The following is a 22,861-nucleotide window of genomic DNA, read 5'->3' as shown; positions in this document are numbered from 1 at the left end:
AAAACGACTGGTCATGTATGACGTCAACCACACAAGGGCACTTCCAGTAATCCCAAAATGATTCTCCATGATTCTGTGAAACAGTTGAAACCCAGCCTTAACCGGGGAGGGGGTCTGAGACACGATTTGTCCCCGTTTACAATGGGGTACTCAGGTCAAAGCAGTTTCAGTCTTTTGTTTATGGTAATGAGTCATTCATGTCATCAGGAGAGTCGTCAAGGGAGCCGGCAGGAGAGGCGTCCATCCCATCATTAGGAGGGACAGCTGCCCTGTCATTAGGAGGGTGCTAACTAGAGCACGATAGGTGCTAATTAGAGCTATTGTTTAGTCACTAGCCTATAGCAGTCTGCCTCTCGGTAGAAGGGGTCTGGTTAGGTTTAAAACTCCAGCTTTTGTGGCTTGTGTTTATTCTTCTCTACAAGAGTCAAGACAGAAGTCTGGCGGAACCCTCTTTCAGCGAGGTCTTCAACTCCCACCTCCAGGAGAGCTTCTCCCAGATCCCGGGGGAGGTTGGAGACATGGAGTCCGAGTGGATCATGTTCTCCACCTCCATTGTCGATGCGGCTGCTCGTAGCTGTGGTCGCAAGGTCTCTGGTGCCTGTCGTGGCGGCAATCCCCGAACCCGGTGGTGGACACCGGAAGTAAGGGATGCCATCAAGCTGAAGAAGTAGTCCTACTTATCTTTGTTGGTAGGTGGGACCCCAGAGGCAGCTGACAGGTACCGGCAGGCCAGCCTCTGTGACCCGTGCGGTCACAGAGGCAAAAACTCGGGTCTGGGAGGAGTTCGGGGAGGCTATGGAGGAGGACTATCGGTAGGCCTCGAAGAGATTCTGGCAAACAGTCCGACGCCTCAGGAGGCGGAAGCAGCTCTCCACCAGCACTGTTTACGGTGCGGGTGGGGAGCTGTTGACCCTGACTGGGGATGTTGTCAGGCGGTGGAAGGAGTACTTCAAGGATCTCCTCAATCCCATTGTCACATCTTCTGAAGAGGAAGCAGAGACTGAGGACTCTGAGGCTGACTCATCCATTACCCAGGCCGAAGTCACCGAGGTGGTTAGAAAGCTCCTTGGTGGCAAGGCTCCTGGGGTGGATGAAATCCGTCCTGAGTACCTTAAGTCTCTGGATGTTGTGAGGCTGTCTTGGCTGACACGCCTCTGCAACATCGTGTGGCGATCGGGAACAGTGCCTCTGGATTGGCAGACCGGGGTGGTGGTCCCTCTGTTTAAGAAGGGGGACCGGAGGGTGTGTTCCAACTATAGGGGGATCACACTCCTCAGCATCCCCGGTAAGGTCTATTCCAGAGTACTGGAGAGGAGAATTCGACCGATGGTCGAACCTCGGATTCAGGAGGAGCACTGTGGTTTTTGTCCTGGTCGCGGCACACTGGACCAGCTCTACATGCTCCATCAGGTGCTCGAGGGTTCATGGGAGTTTGCCCAACCAGTCCACATGTGTTTTGTGGATCTGGAGAAGGCATTCGACCGTGTCCCTCGGCGCACCCTGTGGGGAGTGCTCCGGGAGTATGGGGTCCGGGGTCCTTTGCTAAGGGCTATCCGGTCCCTGTACGACCGCAGCAGGAGCTTGGCTCGCATTGCCGGTAGTAAGTCAGTGCACGTTGGCCTCCACCAGGGCTGCCCTTTGTCATCGGTTCTGTTCATTATTTTTATGGACAGAATTTCTAGGCGCAGCCAGGGTGTAGAGGGGGTCTGGTTTTATGAACCACAGAATCTTGTCTCTGCTGTTTGCGGACGATGTGGTTCTGTTGGTTTCGTCAAATCAGGACCTTCAGCGTGCACTGGGGCGGTTTGCAGCCGAGTGTGAAGCGTCCGGGATGAAAATCAGCACCTCCAAATCCGAGGCCATGGTTCTCAACCGGAAAAAGGTGCTTTGCCCTCTTCAGGTTGGTGGAGTGTCCTTGCCTCAAGTGGAGGAGTTTAAGTATCTCAGGGTCTTGTTCACGAGTGAGGGACGGATGGAGCATGAGATCGATAGACGGATCGGTGCAGTGTCTGCAGTGATGCGGTCGCTGTATCGGACTGTCGTGGTGAAGAGAGAGCTGAGTAGGGGGGCAAAGCTCTCGATTTACCGATCAATCTACGTTCCGATTCTCACCTATGGTCATGAGATTTGGCGAAAGAACGAGATCGCGAGTACAAGCGGCCGAGATGAGTTTCCTCTGCAGGGTGGCTGGGCGCTCCCTTAGAGATAGGGTGAGGCGCTCGATCACTCGGGAGGAGCTCGGAGTCGAGCCGCTGCTCCTCCACGTCGAAAGGAGTCAGTTGAGGTGGCTCGGGCATCTTTTGCGAATGCCCCCTGGACGCCTCCCTGGAGAGGTGTTCCGGGCACGTCCCACTGGGAGCAGGCCCCGGGGAAGACCCAGGACACTCTGGAGGGACTACATCTCTTGGCTGGCTTGGGAACGCCTTGGGGTTCCCCCGGAGGAGCTGGAGGAGGTGTGTGTGGATCAGGAGGTCTGGGTGGCTTTGCTTGAGCTGCTGCCCCCGCGACCCGACTCCAGATAAAGCGGAAGAAAATGGATGGATGGATGGATGGACATTCATAGTTCTTTATTTTGAATCATCAGCTCATTTGTATTTCATTTATCAAAAAAATGCACTTTAAAGAGTAAGTAAGTCACTTCGCCTCCTCCCTTACTTTCAGTCAGGGATGCCACAGCAGATCCAATTTGGATCTGCTTGTTGATTTGGCTCAAAATTTATACCAGATGCTTTTCTTGGCGCAGTTCCACATTACATGGAGAAATATGGCAGAGGTAGGGTTTGAACCAGGCGCCTTCCACACTGAAACCAAAGGCACTAAACCACTTAGCCAGCATCCCTGCCAGTGACAGTGATGTGTACTTTAAAGAACACTACAATTATATTTAAAAAATATATCCAAAAGAAGGAAGCTTATGCATTACGATTACATGGAACTTGTGTTAAATGCTATAGCTAAGTGCCAGAGCTGGTAGCAATATTAATACAATGCCTGGTCAGAATTTTGGTGGTCAGGACATTCTGCCAAAATTCCCAAAGGTTCCAGAGACACGTCCTTTGTAAATCTGAGAAAGACACAGGAGGACCTCACTTTTTCTTTTCTGTTGAGGATTTCTGTGGTATTTTTTGGGGTACAAACTGAAACATTTTTTTGAAATGTACTTAACGGCATATCGAAGCATGCCTTAAAGATGCATAATATGGCCCTTTTATCTTTATCTGCTGAATTTTTGTGTGTTTTTTCCATCAGTGGTCCCAGCTCCACCTCATTCTGTCCTGGCCATCAGAGACACGGACACCTCAGTGCTCCTTCAGTGGAAGGAGCCCAAAGAAAAAGATGACATCCTGGGCTATTACCTCTACTACTGTGAAAAAGACAAACAAGACTGGGAGACTGTCAACAACAAGCCTGTTACCCAAACTAGGTCATTTTGCCCACTTTTTTGTTCTCTGACATTTGTAAGTGGCAAGTTTTTACTCACTTCAGCAATTCATATTTTTTAAGTGCAGTCTAATATGACTTTGTTTATTACTTAATTTCTGGGGAAAATTTCAGGTACTTACACAGAACCCATAACTGCACTACTGCATTTCACTGAGTGATCATTCAGCCTTTGTTAAGTTTGAGTTTCCTCCTCAGGTTTACAGTCCATGGCCTGAAAACTGGAAGGGAATATGTGTTTCGGGTGAAATCAGTGAGCCTTGCAGGAAACAGCGACTATTCAGATGAGTCACAGCCCATCCTGGTCAAATCAGCTATTTGTAAGTACAGCGAGCAGCAAGTACACAAAGGGTCCAATCATACACCGAGTGCAAAGCAGCCTACACCACAGGTCTGAAGTAGTTGTCATTTTTGCAACCAGTGTAAACGTAACAAGTCTAATTAACCTCTGTGTTGGTGCCTTTCCTTTGTGACACAGCAAAGGCAGTTGTGTAGTTGACCAGTCTTAATTTAGACAGCATATTTTGTAGGGCTGGGACAATACACTTGACTCCTGATGATACGTATCACAATATATGGGTGCCAATATGATAAGTATTGCAATAGTTGAGAAATGTGATTCCATACGTTTTGCAATTTGACATTACAGTATATTGCAGTTTTAATTATTATAATTATATTAGAATGTTTGCTTTTTGTAATACTTGACAACGGAGAAATTAGACTGTGTGTTTTTGTGTAGGGGGGAGGGGGTGTCAATAAAATCAATAAAATGCATCCATTCCCACTTCAAAAAGTACTCATCCTTTTTAGACCATGGGCCAGGTATTGAAACCCTCCCCCCTCGGGGGGGGGTTTCAGAGACATATATTTCTCAAAACTAGGGCCAATGAGATATTCAATTCAAGTGGTCTGCAATTATAACATTGGTGGGTGTGGCCGTGGTGAGCTCTTGAATTTCAGTACCCACCGAAAAAATGCAAATAATGATGATATGTAGATATGGGCTTTGATAGCCATCAATATGATCAATACATTGTTTCTAACTATAAGGGGCATGTTATATATTATATATTAACCCTTATTAATACAAACCTGGAAAAAATTGTACTTTTTTAAGAAAAATATATAACCCCAATTCCAGTGAAGTTGGGATGTTGTGTAAAATGTAAATAAAAACAGAATACAGTGATTTTCAAATCCTCTTCAACATATCTTCAATTGAATACACCACAAAGACAATATTTAATGTTCAAACTGATAGACTTTTGTTTTTGTGCAAATATTTGCTCATTTTGAAATGAATGCCTGCAACACGTTTCAAAAAAGCTGGGACAGTGGTATGTTTACCACTGTGTTACATCACCTTTCCTTCTAACAACATTCAATAAGCGTTTGGGAACTGAGGACACTAATTGCTGAAGCTCTGTAGGTGGAATTCTTTCCCATTCTTGATTGATGTATGACGTCAGTTGCACCAGTCTGGGGTCTCCATTGTCGTATTTTGCGCTTCATAATGCATCACACATTTTCAATGGGCAACAGGTCTGGACTACAGGCATGCCAGTCTAGTACCCGCACTCTTTTACTACAAAGCCACGCTGTTGTAACACGTGCAGAATGTGGCTTGGCATTGTCTTGCTGAAATAAGCAGGGACATCCCTGAAAAAGATGTTGTTTGGATGGCAGCATGTGTTGCTCCAAAACCTGGATGTACCTTTCAGCATTGATAGTGCCATCACAGATATACAGTATAAGGTGCCCACGCCATGGGAACTAACACACCCCCATACCATCATAGATGCTGGCTTTTGAACTTTGTGCTGGTAACAATCTGGATGGTCTTTTTCCTCTTTTGTCTGGAGGACACGACATCCATAATTTCCAAAAACAATTTGAAATGTGGACTCATTAGACCACAACACACTTTTCCACTTTGTGTCTGTCCATTTCAAATGAGCTCGGGCCCAGAGAAGGTGGCGGCGTTTCTGGATGTTGTTGATGTATGGCTTTTGCTTTGCATGGTACAGTTTTAACTTGCACTTGTAGATGTAGTGACGAACTGTGTTAACTGACAGTGGTTTTCTGAAGTGTTCCTGAGCCCACGTGGTAAGATCCTTTATACAATAATGTCAGTTTTTAATGTAGTGCCACCTGAGGGATCGAAGGTCACAGGCATTCATTGTTGGTTTTCGGCTTTGCCGCTTACGTGTAGAAAGTTCTCCAGATTCTCTGAATCTTCTGATTATATTATGGACTGTAGATGATGGAATCCATAAATTCCTAAAAACTGAACGTTGAGAAACATTGTTCTTAAACTGTTGGACTATTTTTTCACACAATTGTTCACCAAGTGGTGATCCTCGCCCCATCTTTGCTTGTGAACGGCTGAGCCTTTTGGGGATGCTCCTTTTATACCCAGTCATGACACTCACCTGTTTCCAAACAGGTGTTCTTTGAGCATTCATCAACTTTCCCTGTCTTTTATTGCCCTGTCACAACTTTTTGAAACATGTTGCAGGAATTAATTCAAATGAGCAAATATCTGCACACAAACAATAAAGTTTATCAATTTGAACATTAAATATCTTGTCTTTGTGGTGTATTCAGTTGAATATAGGTTGAAGAGGATTTTCAAATCATTGTATTCTGCTTTTATTTACATTTTATGCACGTACCAACTTCATTGGAATTGGGGTTGTAATTTTTTTTTTAATTCACCTTTTTTAAAAAAAAATATGCTCTCTTTTCTCCATTCTGTGCCATCAAATGTTGAAACATTGACAAAGGTTATAGCATTTTAGTTTTTGACCATCCTGTAACACTATGCAGGGCAATTGGAGGACAACCACACAGAAACCATATTATTACCCCTACCCACTAAGTTTGTCCTTTAAGTGTGTTACTACAACCCCTGGCAAAAATTATGGAATCACTGGCCTCGGAGGATGTTCATTCAGTTGTTTAATTTTGTAGAAAAAAAGCAGATCACAGACATGACACAAAACTAAAGTCATTTCAAATGGCAACTTTCTGGCTTTAAGAAACACTATAAGAAATCAAGAAAAAAAGATTGTGGCAGTCAGTAACGGTTACTTATTTAGACCAAGCAGAGGAAAAAAATATGGACTCACTCAATTCTGAGGAATAAATTATGGAATCACCCTGTAAATTTTCATCCCCAAAACTAACACCTGCATCACATCACATCTGCTTGTTAGTCTGCATCTAAAAAAGGGAGTGATCACACCTTGGAGAGCTGTTGCACAAGTGGACTGACATGAATCATGGCTCCAACACGAGAGATGTCAATTGAAACAAAGGAGAGGATTATCAAACTCTTAAAAGAGGGTAAATCATCACGCAATGTTGCAAAAGATGTTGGTTGTTCACAGTCAGCTGTGTCTAAACTCTGGACCAAATACAAACAACAGGGAAGGTTGTAAAGGCAAAATACTGGTAGACCAAGGAAGACATCAAAGCGGCAAGACAGAAAACTTAAAGCAAATATGTTCTCAAAAATCGAAAATGCACAACAAAACAAATGAGGAAGACGAATGGGAGGAAACTGGAGTCAACATCTGTGACCGAACTGTAAGAAACCACCTAAAGGAAATGGGATTTACCTACAGATGATCATATTATGTAGTTTTCATTGTTTTACTTATTTATTTCTATTTTTATTATTTTATTCCCATCATAACAGTAGCTAACTTTAGTTAAGTTTAGAATGTAAGCCAAACTATGGATATGTGGAATTTTGGATGATGACTGAGAGTAAATTATGATGTGGATAATAAGAGTTTGTGCTTTATAAATGATTTATCATGGATTACTGCTACACAGAGACTGTTATTACAGATACCTCAGATTAGTTTGAACAGCTACATGCTATTCACATTTTCAAAGGTTTGAAAATGACAATACTGACTCATGATCTAATATATAAGGTGGCTGTGTGTGTGTGTGTGTGTGTGTGTGTGTGTGTGTGTGTGTGTGTGTGTGTGTGTGTGTGTGTGTGGTGTGTGTGTGTGGTGTGTGTGGTGTGTGTGTGTGTGTGTGTTGTGTGTGTGTGTGTGTGTGTGTGAAAGTAGAAAGTATCAGACTTTACTTACTACGTAGTAGCAGCTGGCTAGGGTGCACTTTAATTACAATCTGAACGGGCCAGTGCGTGGCATGTGTGAGTTAAGGCACATGTTTTTTTGTCAGTTTAAAATGTATCTGCTGTGTACGGGCATACCAGAGCATTGCAGTGATATGACATGCTATCACCTTTTATCATCATTCACTTGAGTCTCATGAATGTCACAAATTGCTCGATGAAAATTAATGATGACAATATACACACAATGCAATGCAACTTAATACACCTTAACTAAAGTGACATGAAAGGTACAATGACATGGATGAAATTAATCTCTATTGCCTGTGCATAGAATGGGTAACTCAGCTAGTAGAACATAAGTATAAAAAGCATGAATAATTTGAATTAATTGGTAGATACAGTGTGGCAAATAAGCATTTGATCCAACATCGATTTTACAAGTTTTTCCCACCTACAAAGAATAGAGAGGTCTGTAATTTTATCAATAGATACACTTCAACTGTGAGAGACGGAATTTAAGAACACATTCAGAAAATCACATGTCTGATTTTAAATAAGTAATTTGTATTTTATTGCATAAAATAAGCCTTTGACCACCTACCAACCAGCAAGAATTCTGGCTCTCACAGACCTGTTAGTTTTTTCTCTCCTATTCTGCACTCTTTACCTGAATTAATTGCACCTGTTTGAACTTGTTACCTGTATAAAAGACACCTGTTCACACACTCAATCAATCACATTCCAATCTGTCCACCATGACAAGACCAAAGAACTGTCTAAGGACACCAGGGACAAAATTGTAGACATGCACAAGGCTGGGATTGGCTACAGGAGAACAGGCAAGCAGCTTGTTGAGAAGGCACCAAATGTTGGCGTAATTATTAGAAAATGGAAGAAACGCAAGATGACTGTCAATCTTTCTCGGACTGGGGCACTATACAAGATCTCACCTCATGGGGTAAGGATGATTCTGAGAAAGCCCAGAACTACATGGGAGGAACTGGTAAATGACCTGAAGAGAGTTGGGACCACAGTCGCAAAGATTACATTAGTAACACACTACATCGCCATGGTTTAAAATCCTGCAGGGCACACAAGGTTCCCCTGCTCAAGCCAGCACATGTCCAGGCTCATTTGAAGTTCACCAGTGACCATCTGGATGTTCCAGAGGAGGCCTGGAAGAAGGTCATGTGGTCAGATGAGACCAGAATAAAGCTTTTTGGTATTGACTACATTCGCCATGTTTGGAGGATGAGAACAATGCCAGGAACATTGTCCCAATGGGAATCATGACAGTGGAAACATCATTTTTGGGGGTGCTTTTCTTCAAAGGGGACAGGACGACTGCACCGTATTGAAGGGAGGATGGATGGGGTCATGTATCGTGAGATTTTGGCAAACAGCCTCCTTCCCTCAGTAAGAGCATTGAAGATGGGTCATGGCTGGGTCTTCCAGCATGACAATGACTGGAAACACACAGCCAGGACAACTAAGGAGTGGCTCCATAAGAAGCATTTCAAGGTCCTGGAGTGGCCTAGCTGGTCTCCAGACCTGAACCCAATAGAAAATCTTTGGAAGGAGCTGAAATTTGAAACCTCAACGATCTGGGGCCTCATGTACAAGACTTGCGTGGACTTTCTACTAAAAGTTGGTGTACACCAAAACTCTGAATCTGGCGTAAGCACAAATATATGTATGTATGTATGTATAGATGTATGAAAGTGTGTGTAGGCATGAATTCACACACATTCTGTTTGTACATCCCACTGAACGTGGAAGTGAGCGTGGAACCAAACTCCTTCCTGGCCACGACCTATTTAAATATGCAATCTCATTTAAATAGGCCCTTGGAGCAGGGATTTCCCACGACATCACATCAGACAACATGAACATAGAAAAGAAATTATACTGTAGATGACTGGAAATTACGTGGAGACATGCAGGGACAGTTTATTTAGTACTCTGTTAAATGGATTAATCATGAAACTGGGAAAAATGTTTGTGGGAGCTACAGAGCGTGAGTGTGTGAGGCCGACACGCAGAACAGCACGCACACACTGATGTTAAAAAGGTGCGGCTTGCCTCCGATGACAGTGTGACATTTACAACTTAAATACGCATTTATTGACAAATACTGAACACGGGAAGCCTGCTAAGAAGCTCTGCAGCTCACCATCACAGCAAAAATAAAAAGACATTAATAATAATAAAAATATATTGATGCACACATCCCCAAATGTGCCCGCGCTGGTTTTTGATCAGAACAATACACGAAATAACTATTTTAACACAAGCAGGCCCCCCATGGCTGCCTAGTGCCAGCTGCCTGATGCACATTTAGTAACCACATATATTGAACATTGATGGAATGAAAACATTGCCTCTTAACAGAAACAAACTCATGTGATGGCACCTTTAAAGTGAATGTGTGTAGTCAATGGTTCCGATTACATTCGGGAAACTGGCTCTCATTGCAAAATGCACTGTAATGTTGTTATATGATGTTGACTGGCACATGCCTAACCGATCAGCCAGCTCATACTGGGATGTCCCTAATGCCAGGAAGCCAGTGGTCAGCACCTCTGTGGGCACAGACAACCCCTGGGTCTTCCTCGTTGTTTTGCGCTCTGGCCCGGCCGTAGTTCTGCGCACAACTTCAGTCACAGTAGCCTTGGTCATCGAAATCGGCTTCAGAGCAAATTATCCTCATTTGGAAATAAATCCTCATGTTCCCTGCGTACCCGCTCACGTTGGATTGCACCATTTGCAAGGTCCTCTAGCAACACTAACACAGCCACTGTTAGTGCCATTTTACACATCACTTTGCATGTGCTTTTATATCCATCCATATAACTGCAAACATGTGGGTGTGTTTAATGTTCATCAGTGTGTCTCTGATGTGCACATCACTCTGATGACTTCTTGTTTTCACACTATTAACGGTTCCCTGCGTCACTTGTACATATCGGAGATGGCACAATAGCTGTAGAAATGTGCAGCCAGAATTTTTGCATGACACACCACACATTTGATACATCTGCACGTGGACATAGAGGCGGGCATACCTCAGGTTTTTGTGCATAAGCTTGGTTTGTACATGAAGCCCCGGGAGAAGATCTGTATGGAATCTGTATCTGTATGGACCAAAATCCCTGCTACAGTCTGTGCAAACTTGGTCATAGAACTGCAGGAACTGCAGGTTTCTGTACCAAATATTAATGTCTGTTTTTCTATGTCTCAAATACTTATTTCATGCAGTAAAATGCAAATTAATTATTTAAAAATCATACAATGTGATTTCTGATTAGTTTTTTTTTTTTTTTAAGATCCTGTCTCTCGCAGTTAAAGTGTACCTGCGATATAAATTACAGACCTCTCCATTCTTTGTAGGTGGAAAAATTGCAAAATCGACAGTGGATCAAATATTTATTTGCCTCACTGTATGTGTTTATTTATATTATATATGTCTACCATATTGCTATATGTAAATTAATAAAAAATCAAATACATGTTATCATTCAATAGACTATAAAATTCATTATAACTGCAAAGTACTGTTCTAGTTCTATAGTGTATACTTCTCTTATTTATTCATAATGCCATAGGATGCCATATGCTAATATTCACCTTACTCAGCCCCACCCACTTTTACAACAAGGCATTTCTGTTTTGTCTTAACACTTCCGGTGAGTGGTATTTTCAGTATAGAACTATGGAAGATATTACATGGGTAGAAACAAAAACCTTTTTGAGAAGCTCAGAGGGATCAACTCTGGCTCACCCACGGGTCATAACAGAGTGGGAAGATGACATGAGAAAGTGGCCCACGATTATTTTTAACTACTTTGTGTTGTCACTCAGCGTGGACGGTTTGTCAATGAGGAGTTAAAATAGTACCTGACAAGTAGTACCACCGTAATGCCAAGATTACGTAACGTTAATATTTCCTGCAGTGCTTGGTTGTATCAAACACCAGAAAATTAATAAATAAGATAGCAGCTAATGCTACAAACACAGCTTACCCATTTATCTCACAAGCATCCGTAGTCCAACCATTTCTCTGGGTAAAGATCCAGTGGTGTGGGTTTTTTCTCCATAAAATAAAAAGAACAGACACAGGGACATTTAGGTGGATTTTTCAAATTCAGTGCCTTTAGCCAGCACCGGAGATCCTCGTCTTTCAATGGAGGAGGGAACAAGTTAAATGTTCATCCACAGCGCTCAGATCTCTACTTTCCATGTTCAAAACATTGTTTTGAAAGTGATAGTTTCCTCTTCTTCCAGTTGTTGTGGCACCCAAGAACTGAACAATTAAAGCTAGTCATGTTTGGACACTTCTAGCGTACTGTGTTCCCACTTAGCTAATCATCAGACGCAGTGGCAAACCGGAAGTTGCTTGACAGAATGGAGCCACCCACCCCGACTTCCTGAATAATAATGGTCTAGAATGAACTTTTTTGACATTTTCCAAATGAGTGGGTAGGGGTAAAAAAGTGGAAATTGCAAAAATGGAAATACAAGTGTCCAAACATTGAAAGATTATTTGTAAAGTAGAATAATTTGGGATAAAAATGTATGTATGTGTATGCCACATACCTATATGTGTACAATGTGTGATGAAGGTAAAGAAAATTCAGCATACAAATTTCAAAAGTAGTTAAATTTTGGATGATTTTTTTAAATAAATTTGGTGGGATATTTACATGAAAAAGTAAATCATGGTAACATAATGTTTATTTGTCAATCAATAAATTTCAATTCAATTTTCAATTTCAATTTATTTTCATTTATATAGCGCCAAATCACAACAGAGTTGCCTCAAAGCGCTTCACACAGGTAAGGTCTAACCTTACCAACCCCCAGAGCAACAGTGGTAAGGAAAAACTCCCTCTGAGGAAGAAACCTCAAGCAGACCAGACTCAAAGGGGTGACCCTCTGCTTGGGCCATGCTACAAACATAAATTACAGAACAATTCACAGAACAATTCACGGACAAATATACAAGAAATGCTATTGGCGCACAGGACAGGAGGGTTGCCAACACAAATACAACTCCCATCTCTGGATGGAGCTGCACCTTAAACAGAGAGAAAAAACAGAATCAGGCATCAGAAAGACAAGAAATACTGTATAATTTGCCAGCATTAAACAACAAGAAAAACAGAAGAAATACAAAGGTGATTGCCAGCTACTAGCCCTAAACTTCACTAAAACACCCAGAATTTAGGTAAAGTTGAGGCCGAAGCCCAGTCCAATTGCTAATAAATGAATTAAAAGAGTAAAACACGTAAAACAAAACTGTACCAGTATGCTAGCCATATGAAAGGGAAAATAAGTGCGTCTTAAGTCTGGACTTGAAAATCTCCACAGAATCTGACTGTTTTATTGACACAGAGAGATCATTCCACAGAACAGGGGCACGATAAGAGAAAGCTCTGTGACCCACAGACTTATTCACCTTAGGGACACAAACTAGTCCTGCACCCTGAGAACGTAAAGCCCGGGCCGGTACGTAAGGTTTAATTAGGTCAGCTAGATAGGGAGGTGCCAGTCCATGAATTATTTTATAGGTTAGTAGCAGAACCTTAAAATCTGATCTCACTGGGACAGGAAGCCAGTGAAGGGATGCCAAAATGGGTGTAATGTGGTTGTATTTTCTGCTTCGTGTCAAAAGTCTGGCTGCAGCACTTTGAACCAATTGGAGACCCCTAATGCTAGACTGTGGTAAACCAGAAAATAGAACATTGCAGTAGTCCAATCTAGAAGAGATAAATGCATGGATCAAGGTCTCAGCGTCAGACATAGACAGGATGGGACAAATCTTTGCTATATTTTGCAGGTGGAAGAAAGCAGTCCTAGTAATATTTCTAATGTGGAGGCCAAAGGACAATGAAGGATCAAAATTACCCTAAGGTACCTCACTTTGTCAGTGTGATGTATGACACACAAGCCGAGGCTGAGCGTTAACTGGTCAAATTGATGCAGATGTCTCAATGGACCAAGAACCATCATTTGAGTCTTATCAGAGTTTAAAAGTAGGAAGTTTCTAGACATCCAACTTCTCACTGCTGCAATGCAATCTTCTAAGGATTTTATGTGAACGAGATTACCAGCATTTATCGGCTTGTATAACTGAGTATCATCTGCATAGCAGTGAAAGGTAATCCCAAAACGCTGCAATATGTGCCCAAGGGGTGCTATATAAAGGGAGAAAAGCAGAGGGCCTAAGACAGACCCCTGTGGAACCTCATAGAACTCTATAGCACTGTCTGTAAATCTTTACATTTTTATTGACAAGCTAGAAGCAATTTTAAATTAGTTGGAAAGAAAGAAAAGCTTCAAACAACTGCTATTTGTATCATATTCCACTGATGCTGTGCTCGCTGTTGATGTCGGCCTCCACACACTTTGTCCTGTAACATTCAGCACAAAGACTTGAATTACATACACAAGTATCTACATTTGATGGATGTTCTTTCCTGTTGTGCCGGCTATGGAGATGGGATGAGATGCTGCTGTTGATAAGCTTCTGACCCTTCTGACTTCCTGTGTTGCACTCTCAGATAATTTGCTCTCTGCAGCCTGCAACACAGTGGAGTGATGACTCATTTTGGCTGCCACTCACAGCCAGACAATTCTCATATCTATTCTGCCAGTCAGCCATTACCTCGAGATAAATGGCTGAATTCCAGTTTATTGTGAAGAATAAAACACAGTATGATAAAATGGAGTAGGAAATGAATGCTTTTTTCATACACATGTGAGATTTGGTTAATGTATGCCTCTGAATTTGTAACATGAGATGGGCGCTGTTAGACAGGGACTTACTGACATTTACAAGTCTGTTTAGCCCAGTGAGGTTCTCCTGCATTAACCATGTATGTATTTTTCTGCCCAGATGTGCCCTCGCGTCCCTCTGCCATTGCGCTGCTACTGTGCACAGGCTCAGAGATGGTGTTGTCCTGGAGGGCCCCAAAAGATGATGGCGGGGCACCTGTGCGTGGCTACTATCTTGAGCAGAGGCAAAAGGACACGGACACATGGAGGGAGGTCAATATCAAACCTGTGAAAGAAAGGCAGGTTAAGGTCAGTGCAGCTGTCTGATGATGTGATCATGGCATAGTGCAGTGGTTCTTATTTTTCCATCACAAACCACTCTAGAATCTAAAGAAAGTCAGTAAATCTCTTCAATTATTAATCACTCATACATAATATTGGGAAAACAAATGGAAAACTACACTGGATACTCACACAGTGCAATACCTTCATCTGATTTCATTTTAAGTGTTATCATAATCTCTGGTTGTGTGTGGCCTTGACATTTTATCAAATCTTTCCACAAAACCAATTTGTAGTTGATTAAACCACCAGTCTTCCACCATGTTTAATCCATAATGGTTCTAAACTGTTAAGCAGTTATAACCTTGAGTTTGACCTTTCAAGATCACCCAAGGTCAAAAAGCATGTGACCAATAAAAAGCTAATATATGACTGCATATTGGTGTTTCCTCGTAACCAGTCCTTCAAAATGGCAAATGGACTACATTTCTATAGCACCCTCCATTGCAGAGAAATCACTTTATAATTTTGTCTCATCTTTACCATTTTACTCACCAATGTCAGCATGCTACAATCCAAGGTGCTCATCAATACACTGGGAGCACCTTGGGGACTACAATACTGATTTTAATGTCTGAACTGAAACAAAGATGCTCTGGTCACAAACCCACCATTCAAACCTTTAGTTGACCACCTTTACAGTGATTTGATTTTTCTCAAAATCAAACCACTTTGGCATTAGCTGTCATTCCACTGCTTGATCCAAATCAAATTATAACTCTTTGAGTTATTTTGGTCATATGCAGACAGACACATAGGGCCAAAAACAATACCCCGACATGTGCTACCTATTTGTGTGCTGGTGTAATAAGCCAAACTGGTTGATACAGCTGTTAGCTGGTTAACCGTCAAAGTAAAAACAGTTTTGGACCAAAGAACTGTGAGATATGTCAATGTTTATTTGCAAAATAATATAGAACTATGTCTACTACCTACAATTATGACACAGGGAAGGTCATGGGCAGTATGCATTCACATGGGGATGATACACTTACTACATTCCTATATGTATCTTAATACTTGTGTTGTGTGGGCCGCTGAAGAGGAGGTACTGCTGGCCCACCACCAGAGGGCGCCCTGCCTGAAGTGCGGGCTTCAGGCACGAGAGGACGCTGCCTCCTCAGGAACAAGCCGTGGTGACAGCTGTCACCCATCATCCGTGACAGCTGTCACTAATCATCCACATCTGGAATAAAAGCAAGAAGACACCTCCACCACACTGCCGAGATATCATCTTCATCTAGAGGTAATATCCTCAGCCTTTGTGGTAATATTGAGAATCTGTTTATTGTGAGTGTTTGCAGGAGTTCCGGTCCTTTTGTGGAGGCTGTGCAATACGGCACTCTTTTTCCTCTGAGGACGCGCTGCAAGTATTGAGTGAGAGGTGGAGGTGGAATTCCCACCAGGATTATTGCTGGGTGTTCACACACCCACACTTGACTGTCTTTGCTTTCTGCCAGCAGTACCAGATTCGACACGCTGAGACGGTGGCCACCTGGGGACTTCGGGACTTGGCGGCTCCAGTATTCCTCAGGTTCGGTGGCAGTGGAAATCGTGTGGTTCCGGTTCGTTTCCAGACGGGTGTCTCCTATCGTCGAGCCTGCCCACACAACACCTTTATTGATTGACTTTGCACATTCTGTAATCTGCTGTGTTTGGTTGTGTCATTCACAACAGTAAAGTGTTATAATTTGACTCCTTCCATTGTCCGTTAATTTACGCCCCCTGTTGTGGGTCCGTGTCACTACACTTTCCCAACAACTTGGGTGCCAATAAATACACTCAACAAAAATATAAACGCAACACTTTTGGTTTTGCTCCCATTTTGTATGAGATGAACTCAAAGATCTAAAACTTTTTCCACATACACAATATCACCATTTCCCTCAAATATTGTTCACAAACCAGTCTAAATCTGTGACAGTGAGCACTTCTCCTTTGCTGAGATAATCCATCCCACCTCACAGGTGTGCCATACCAAGATGCTGATTAGACACCATGATTAGTGCACAGGTGTGCCTTAGACTGTCCACAATAAAAGGCCACTCTGAAAGGTGCAGTTTTGTTTTATTGGGGGGGGATACCAGTCAGTATCTGGTGTGACCACCATTTGCCTCATGCAGTGCAACACATTCCTTCAATTGTGGCCTGTGGAATGTTGGTCCACTCCTCTTCAATGGCTGTGCGAAGTTGCTGGATATTGGCAGGAACTGGTACACGCTGTCGTATACGCCGGTCCAGAGCATCCCAAACATGCTCAATGGGTGACATGTCCGGTGAGTATGCCGGCCATGCAAGAACTGGGACATTTTCAGCTTCCAAGAATTGTGTACAGATCCTTGCAACATGGGCCGTGCATTATCCTGCTGCAACATGAGGTGATGTTCTTGGATGTATGGCACAACAATGGGCCTCAGGATCTCGTCACGGTATCTCTGTGCATTCAAAATGCCATCAATAAAATGCACCTGTGTTCTTAGTCCATAACAGACGCCTGCCCATACCATAACCCGACCGCCACCATGGGCCACTCGATCCACAACATTGACATCAGAAAACCGCTCACCCACACGACACCACACACGCTGTCTGCCATCTGCCCTGAACAGTGTGAACTGGGATTCATCTGTGAAGAGAACACCTCTCCAACGTGCCAAACGCCAGCAAATGTGAGCATTTGCCCACTCAAGTCGGTTACGACGACGAACTGGAGTCAGGTCGAGACCCCGATGAGGACGATGAGCATGCAGATGAGCTTCCCTGAGACGGTTTCTGACAGTTTGTGCAGAAATTCTTTGGTTATGCAAACCGATTGTTTCAGCAGCTGTCCGAGTGGCTGGTCTCAGACGATCTTGGAGGTGAACATGCTGGATGTGGAGGTCCTGGGCTGGTGTGTTGCATTTATATTTTTGTTGAGTGCTCAACAAAAATATAAATGCAACACTTTTGGTTTTGCTTCTATTTTGTATGAGATGAACTCAAAGATCTAAAACTTTTTCCACATACACAATATCACCATTTCCCTCAAATATTGTTCACAAACCAGTCTAAATCTGTGATAGTGAGCACTTCTCCTTTGCTGAGATAATCCATCCCACCTCACAGGTGTGCCATATCAAGATGCTGATTAGACACCATGATTAGTGCACAGGTGTGCCTTAGACTGCCCACAATAAAAGGCCACTCTGAAAGGTGCAGTTTTGTTTTATTGGGGGGGATACCAGTCAGTATCTGGTGTGACCACCATTTGCCTCATGCAGTGCAACACATCTCCTTTGCATAGAGTTGAAGAGAACACCTCTCCAACGTGCCAAACGCCAGTGAATGTGAGCATTTGCCCACTCAAGTTGGTTACGACGACGAACTGGAGTCAGGTCGAGACCCCGATGAGGACGACGAGCATGCAGATGAGCTTCCCTGAGACGGTTTCTGACAGTTTATGCAGAAATTCTTTGGTTATGCAAACCGACTGTTTCAGCAGCTGTCTGAGTGGCTGGTCTCAGACGATCTTGGAGGTGAACATGCTGGATGTGGAGGTCCTGGGCTGGTGTGGTTACACGTGGTCTGCGGTTGTGAGGCTGGTTGGATGTACTGCCAAATTCTCTGAAACGCCTTTGGAGACGGCTTATGGTAGAGACATGAACATTCAATACACGAGCAACAGCTCTGGTTGACATTCCTGCTGTCAGCATGCCAACTGCACGCTCCCTCAAATCTTGCGACATCTGTGGCATTGTGCTGTGTGATAAAACTGCACCTTTCAGAGTGGCCTTTTATTGTGGGCAGTCTAAGGCACACCTGTGCACTAATCATGGTGTCTAATCAGCATCTTGATATGGCACACCTGTGAGGTGGGATGGATTATCTCAGCAAAGGAGAAGTGCTCACTATCACAGATTTAGACTGGTTTGTGAACAATATTTGAGGGAAATGGTGATATTGTCTATGTGGAAAAAGTTTTAGATCTTTGAGTTCATCTCATACAAAATGGGAGCAAAACCAAAAGTGTTGCGTTTATATTTTTGTTGAGTGTATTTTGTGCTTCATAATGCACCACACATTTTCAGTTGGCCACAGGTCTGGACTGCAGGCAGGCCAGTCTAGTACCCGCACTCTTTTACTACGGCATTGGCTTGGCATTGTCGTGCTGAAATAAGCAGGGACGTCCCTGAAAAAGACATTGCTTGGATGGCAGCATGTGTTGCTCCAAAACCTGGATGTACCTTTCAGCATTGTTGGTGCCATCAAAGATGTGTAAGTTGCCCATGCCATGGGCACTAACACACCCCCATACCTTTTGAACTTTGGGCTGGTAACAATCTGGATGGCCTTTTTCCTCTTTTGTCCGGAGGACACAACGTCCATGATTTCCAAAAACCATTTGAAATATGGACTCATCAGACCACAGCACAGTTTTCCACTTTGCGTCTGTCCATTTCAAATGAGCTCAGGCCCAGAGAAGGCGGCGGTGTTTCTGGATGTTGTTGATGTTTGGCGTTCGCTTTGCATGGTAGAGTTTTAACTTGCACTTGTAGATGTAGCGACGAACTGTGTTAACTGACAATGGTTTTCTGAAGTGTTCCTAACGACAATGATGTCGGTTTTTAATGCAGTGTCGCCTGCACGAACATTCATCAACTTTCCCAGTCTTTTGTTGCCCCGTCCCAACTTTTTGAAATGTGTTGCAGGCATCCATTTCAAAATCAGTAAATATTTGCACAAAAACAAACATGTTTATCAGTTTGAACATTAAATATCTTGTCTTTGTGGTGTATTCAATTGAATATAGGTTGAAGAGGATTTGCAAATCATTGTATTCCATTTTATTTACATTTTACACAACGTTCCAACTTCATTGGAATTGGGGTTGTAATATTCAGATTACCTATACAACAAATATGTTGCATCCTCTTCTGAAAAAAAGTGGAAGTGCCTGAATGACAAGCTGCTGAATTTGAATTGTAGCCACTTTTTTTGGACTTTCAACAATTTCATATGGTTAAAAACAAAAAAACTACCAAATAACCACCTCTTGGGCCAGAAGGGTTTAGTAAGGACTACTCTCTACTCTTTCATTACCAACAGGCACGTTTATTCTTACACTCAGTGTTAGACTTTCAACAAAAATTTGAGGCACTATACCCAACACAAACTTTTTCAAAGTTTCAAGGGCAGGTTGCTCAGCAAATACCCAAATAAGTCTGCAGCAAACATTTCATAACAGTCCTGTTCATTCTGTGAGGCGCCACATCAAAATGGAAATAGGGCGTGGGAAGCAGCAGTTTGTTTCTATTTAAAGTGACAGGCACAGCAATAAGAGAAATAGTGCCAAGTGCAACTTCTGTTGCATCATCAGTGACAGCTCCAAGGTAGAGTGAAACAGAAAAGGATTTCCACACAATAAAACAGATCAAATAAAACACTCAAGTCTCCTATGTGCATTCTCCCAAATTGTAGCTGAAATTTCACCTCTTCTTTTCAAGAAAATCCTTCTCTATGCCACTTCATCACGAAGCTGTATAACGTGATGCAACAGACAAAATTTGCACTATGTGCTGTTTCTCCAGCCACAGAAGCCAATGACTCCTTCAGAGTTGACATAACTGTCTTAGTGATTTCCCTCATGAGTATCCTTATTGCACATTTCTTCAGTTTTTGAGAATAGCCTACTCCAGATAGATTTACCATACAGTACCACGCTGTTTTCATTTGTTTTTAATTGACGAGAACTCCCCATCACCACCGCCCATTAAATGAAAATTAAAATTATACAATACAAACACATCTTGATTATTTTAATTTCATGGTGGTGGTGTACAGCGGTAAAAATTGAAAAACTCTGCAACTGTCCAACTGATTGCAGAACTGACCGTACATTTGGACGTTTGTCACGAAAGGCATCCAGCATACAACCTGTTCCAAATCAGCATGTGAATCAGAATCAGAATATAATTTTTTACCAAGTAAGTTCTCATATACAAGGACTTTGATCTGGTATCATTGGTGCATAAACAAAAATATCAAAAAGAAAGGAAAAAAATACTTCTGTAAGAAGTAAAAGAGTCAAATAGGCAAGACTATGTTCACTGTTAAATAAATATAATGTAATGAGATGGGATAGTGCAAAATCATATGATTGGAGTACAGTACCTGTCAGTGCACGGATGACCAATCTGTACTTTGTGGAAGTGGGGAGGGAGAGTAAATGGGGAACTCGCATATTTATTAGTCTACCTGTGGATGGAAAGAAGCTCTTTTTGTGTCTTGAGGTTTTAGTCCTGATGGACCTCAGCCATCTGCCAGAGGGGAGGATGACAATGTGTTTGTATTCTGGGTGAGAGGGATCGGCCACTATCTTTCTTACTCGCCTCAGGTCCTGGGAGGTGGGCAGGTCCTGTAGGGATGCAGTCAATCGCATACTCTACTACGTGGATGATATGCACGCGTGCAGTCTGCTCCTATCCTTGGCAGTGGCAGCAGCGTACCATGCCAACTGCACCCTAGTAACCCCCAAGCAAATGGGAAGATTCAGTAGAAGATGCTAAAGCCCCGTCACACATAGCAAGAATGTGCAGGAACCAGGCCAAAACAGCAAATATTGTCATAATCGGATGCAGTCAGGAGGAAAAGAGACGTGGTCAGCCGTGTCAAAACACATCCAGATTACCTTGTCTACACCTGCACGATGGCATTGAAAGCACATGTGGACAACAGGTAGATGGCACAGGCTGCTGTCAGACGGCCATAACAGGCGCTGAAGACTGCCCGATGTCCACATGTCTGGATGGCAAATATGGGACCAAAGTGGGAGGGAGTGCTTGTTCCTCCCTTTGCACAGTCCCTGCCAGTACAGGACATCGGACTACAACCAACGTATGGACCGGACTCACGCCATATGTGTCAAAGCTGTATCTGACGCATGGTGTGACTGCTTGGCCCACTGCCAACAAACTTTCAGCAAAGGTGTCCAGTGGCACTTGCACACGTGCGCCCTGCACACATGTCTGCCCCACACTCGCGCGCATGTGCGCCCTGCACACACACTCTTTTTTGCTCACTTCAGGAGCACAACGCAAGTCAGTACATCGTGAAGTCTTTGGATTATCACATGGGATTTAATTTTTGCATGGTTATTTGCAACACACAGCAGCCTGGTGAGAGGCTTTTCACTACAGGCTGTGGTTTGGATCCTCTGCACTCTGCGCTGTCCTGGTACCATGCTGGAGGTGAGTTTCATGTTTAAAATATTGTCACGGCCTGGCAATAAAGTTCCACATCACACCTCCTACAGAGTTGAGATGGTGAGCAGGTAAAAACGTATATATTACAGCAGTGAGATCCATTCAGCTCCATGCCTGACGTGCGCTATGATGCATTACTGCGCATGAGACCATGGAGATGCGCAGCGGCACACTGTACTTTTGGTTTGATTGAGTGCAGTCCACACCCACTGCTGTCCACACCCACTGTACATGATGAATGCCCACCACATGCATGTTATTACATTTCAACATTGCCTTTGCCCTCCCTGGCCGGGGTCCAGTGGAGGAGGACATCCCACAACATGCCGGCAGGCTTTGCTGTGATCGATCGATCTCAGAGCTCAATAAACCATGATCACTTCATTTCAGATGCTGTTTTGATGCCTTCAGAATATGTAGACTGCGATCAGATGACGCAAAAACTGCGTATAGGCCACTGTCAGATGTGCGTCGCATCTCGATGGCACCAACAGTGTTTTGAACATGTGCAACACACTTGGGACAGCTGAGCGAATGGGACCAAATATTTAGATGATCACAGACTGCCGTCCGTTGGTCTTCAGACCACACGCACCTCAATATTTCCCGATTGTGGCCGGATGTGTCAATCTGACGCAATTCGGCCTCAATCAGCATATGTGTGATGGGGTATCAAAGTTCATTGTTTACATCTCTTCTCTGACACACATTATGCGTAGCATCATCTCGCCTCTGAACCATGGAAACTCTAAATAAAATCTCCAAATTTATATTCTGTTTTTTGTTGTTTGTTGTTGACTATGATATATTATTCCAGTGTATATTACTGAAACTGTACACAGTTTGCTTCCATACCTAGACAGAGATTAAGAGTCATACCTAGACAGAGATTAAGAGTTGATGTAGTAATGGCATTGGAGGGGGTGTAGGCTCTAAGGAGTGCCGCTCTAGTTGT

The 22,861-nt window shown here is 43.2% G+C and overlaps 1 protein-coding gene across 1 annotated transcript in view; it reads left to right on the top strand.

Moving 5' to 3' along the window:
* myom3 (myomesin 3) overlaps nt 1-22,861 on the top strand; it is a 362,966-nt gene that overhangs the window by 258,802 nt on the left and 81,303 nt on the right. The window contains exons 16-18 of the mRNA XM_034174111.1: nt 3,250-3,424; nt 3,640-3,761; nt 14,445-14,632. Of these exons, the coding sequence (XP_034030002.1) occupies nt 3,250-3,424; nt 3,640-3,761; nt 14,445-14,632 (485 nt within the window). The remainder of the gene's footprint in view (nt 1-3,249; nt 3,425-3,639; nt 3,762-14,444; nt 14,633-22,861) is intronic.

The sequence above is a fragment of the Thalassophryne amazonica genome, chromosome 7, assembly GCF_902500255.1.
Source record: "Thalassophryne amazonica chromosome 7, fThaAma1.1, whole genome shotgun sequence".
Lineage (NCBI taxonomy): Eukaryota > Metazoa > Chordata > Actinopteri > Batrachoidiformes > Batrachoididae > Thalassophryne > Thalassophryne amazonica.
The sequence above is the reverse complement of the archived record's forward strand: the minus strand, read 5'-3'. Positions and strand labels throughout refer to the sequence as shown.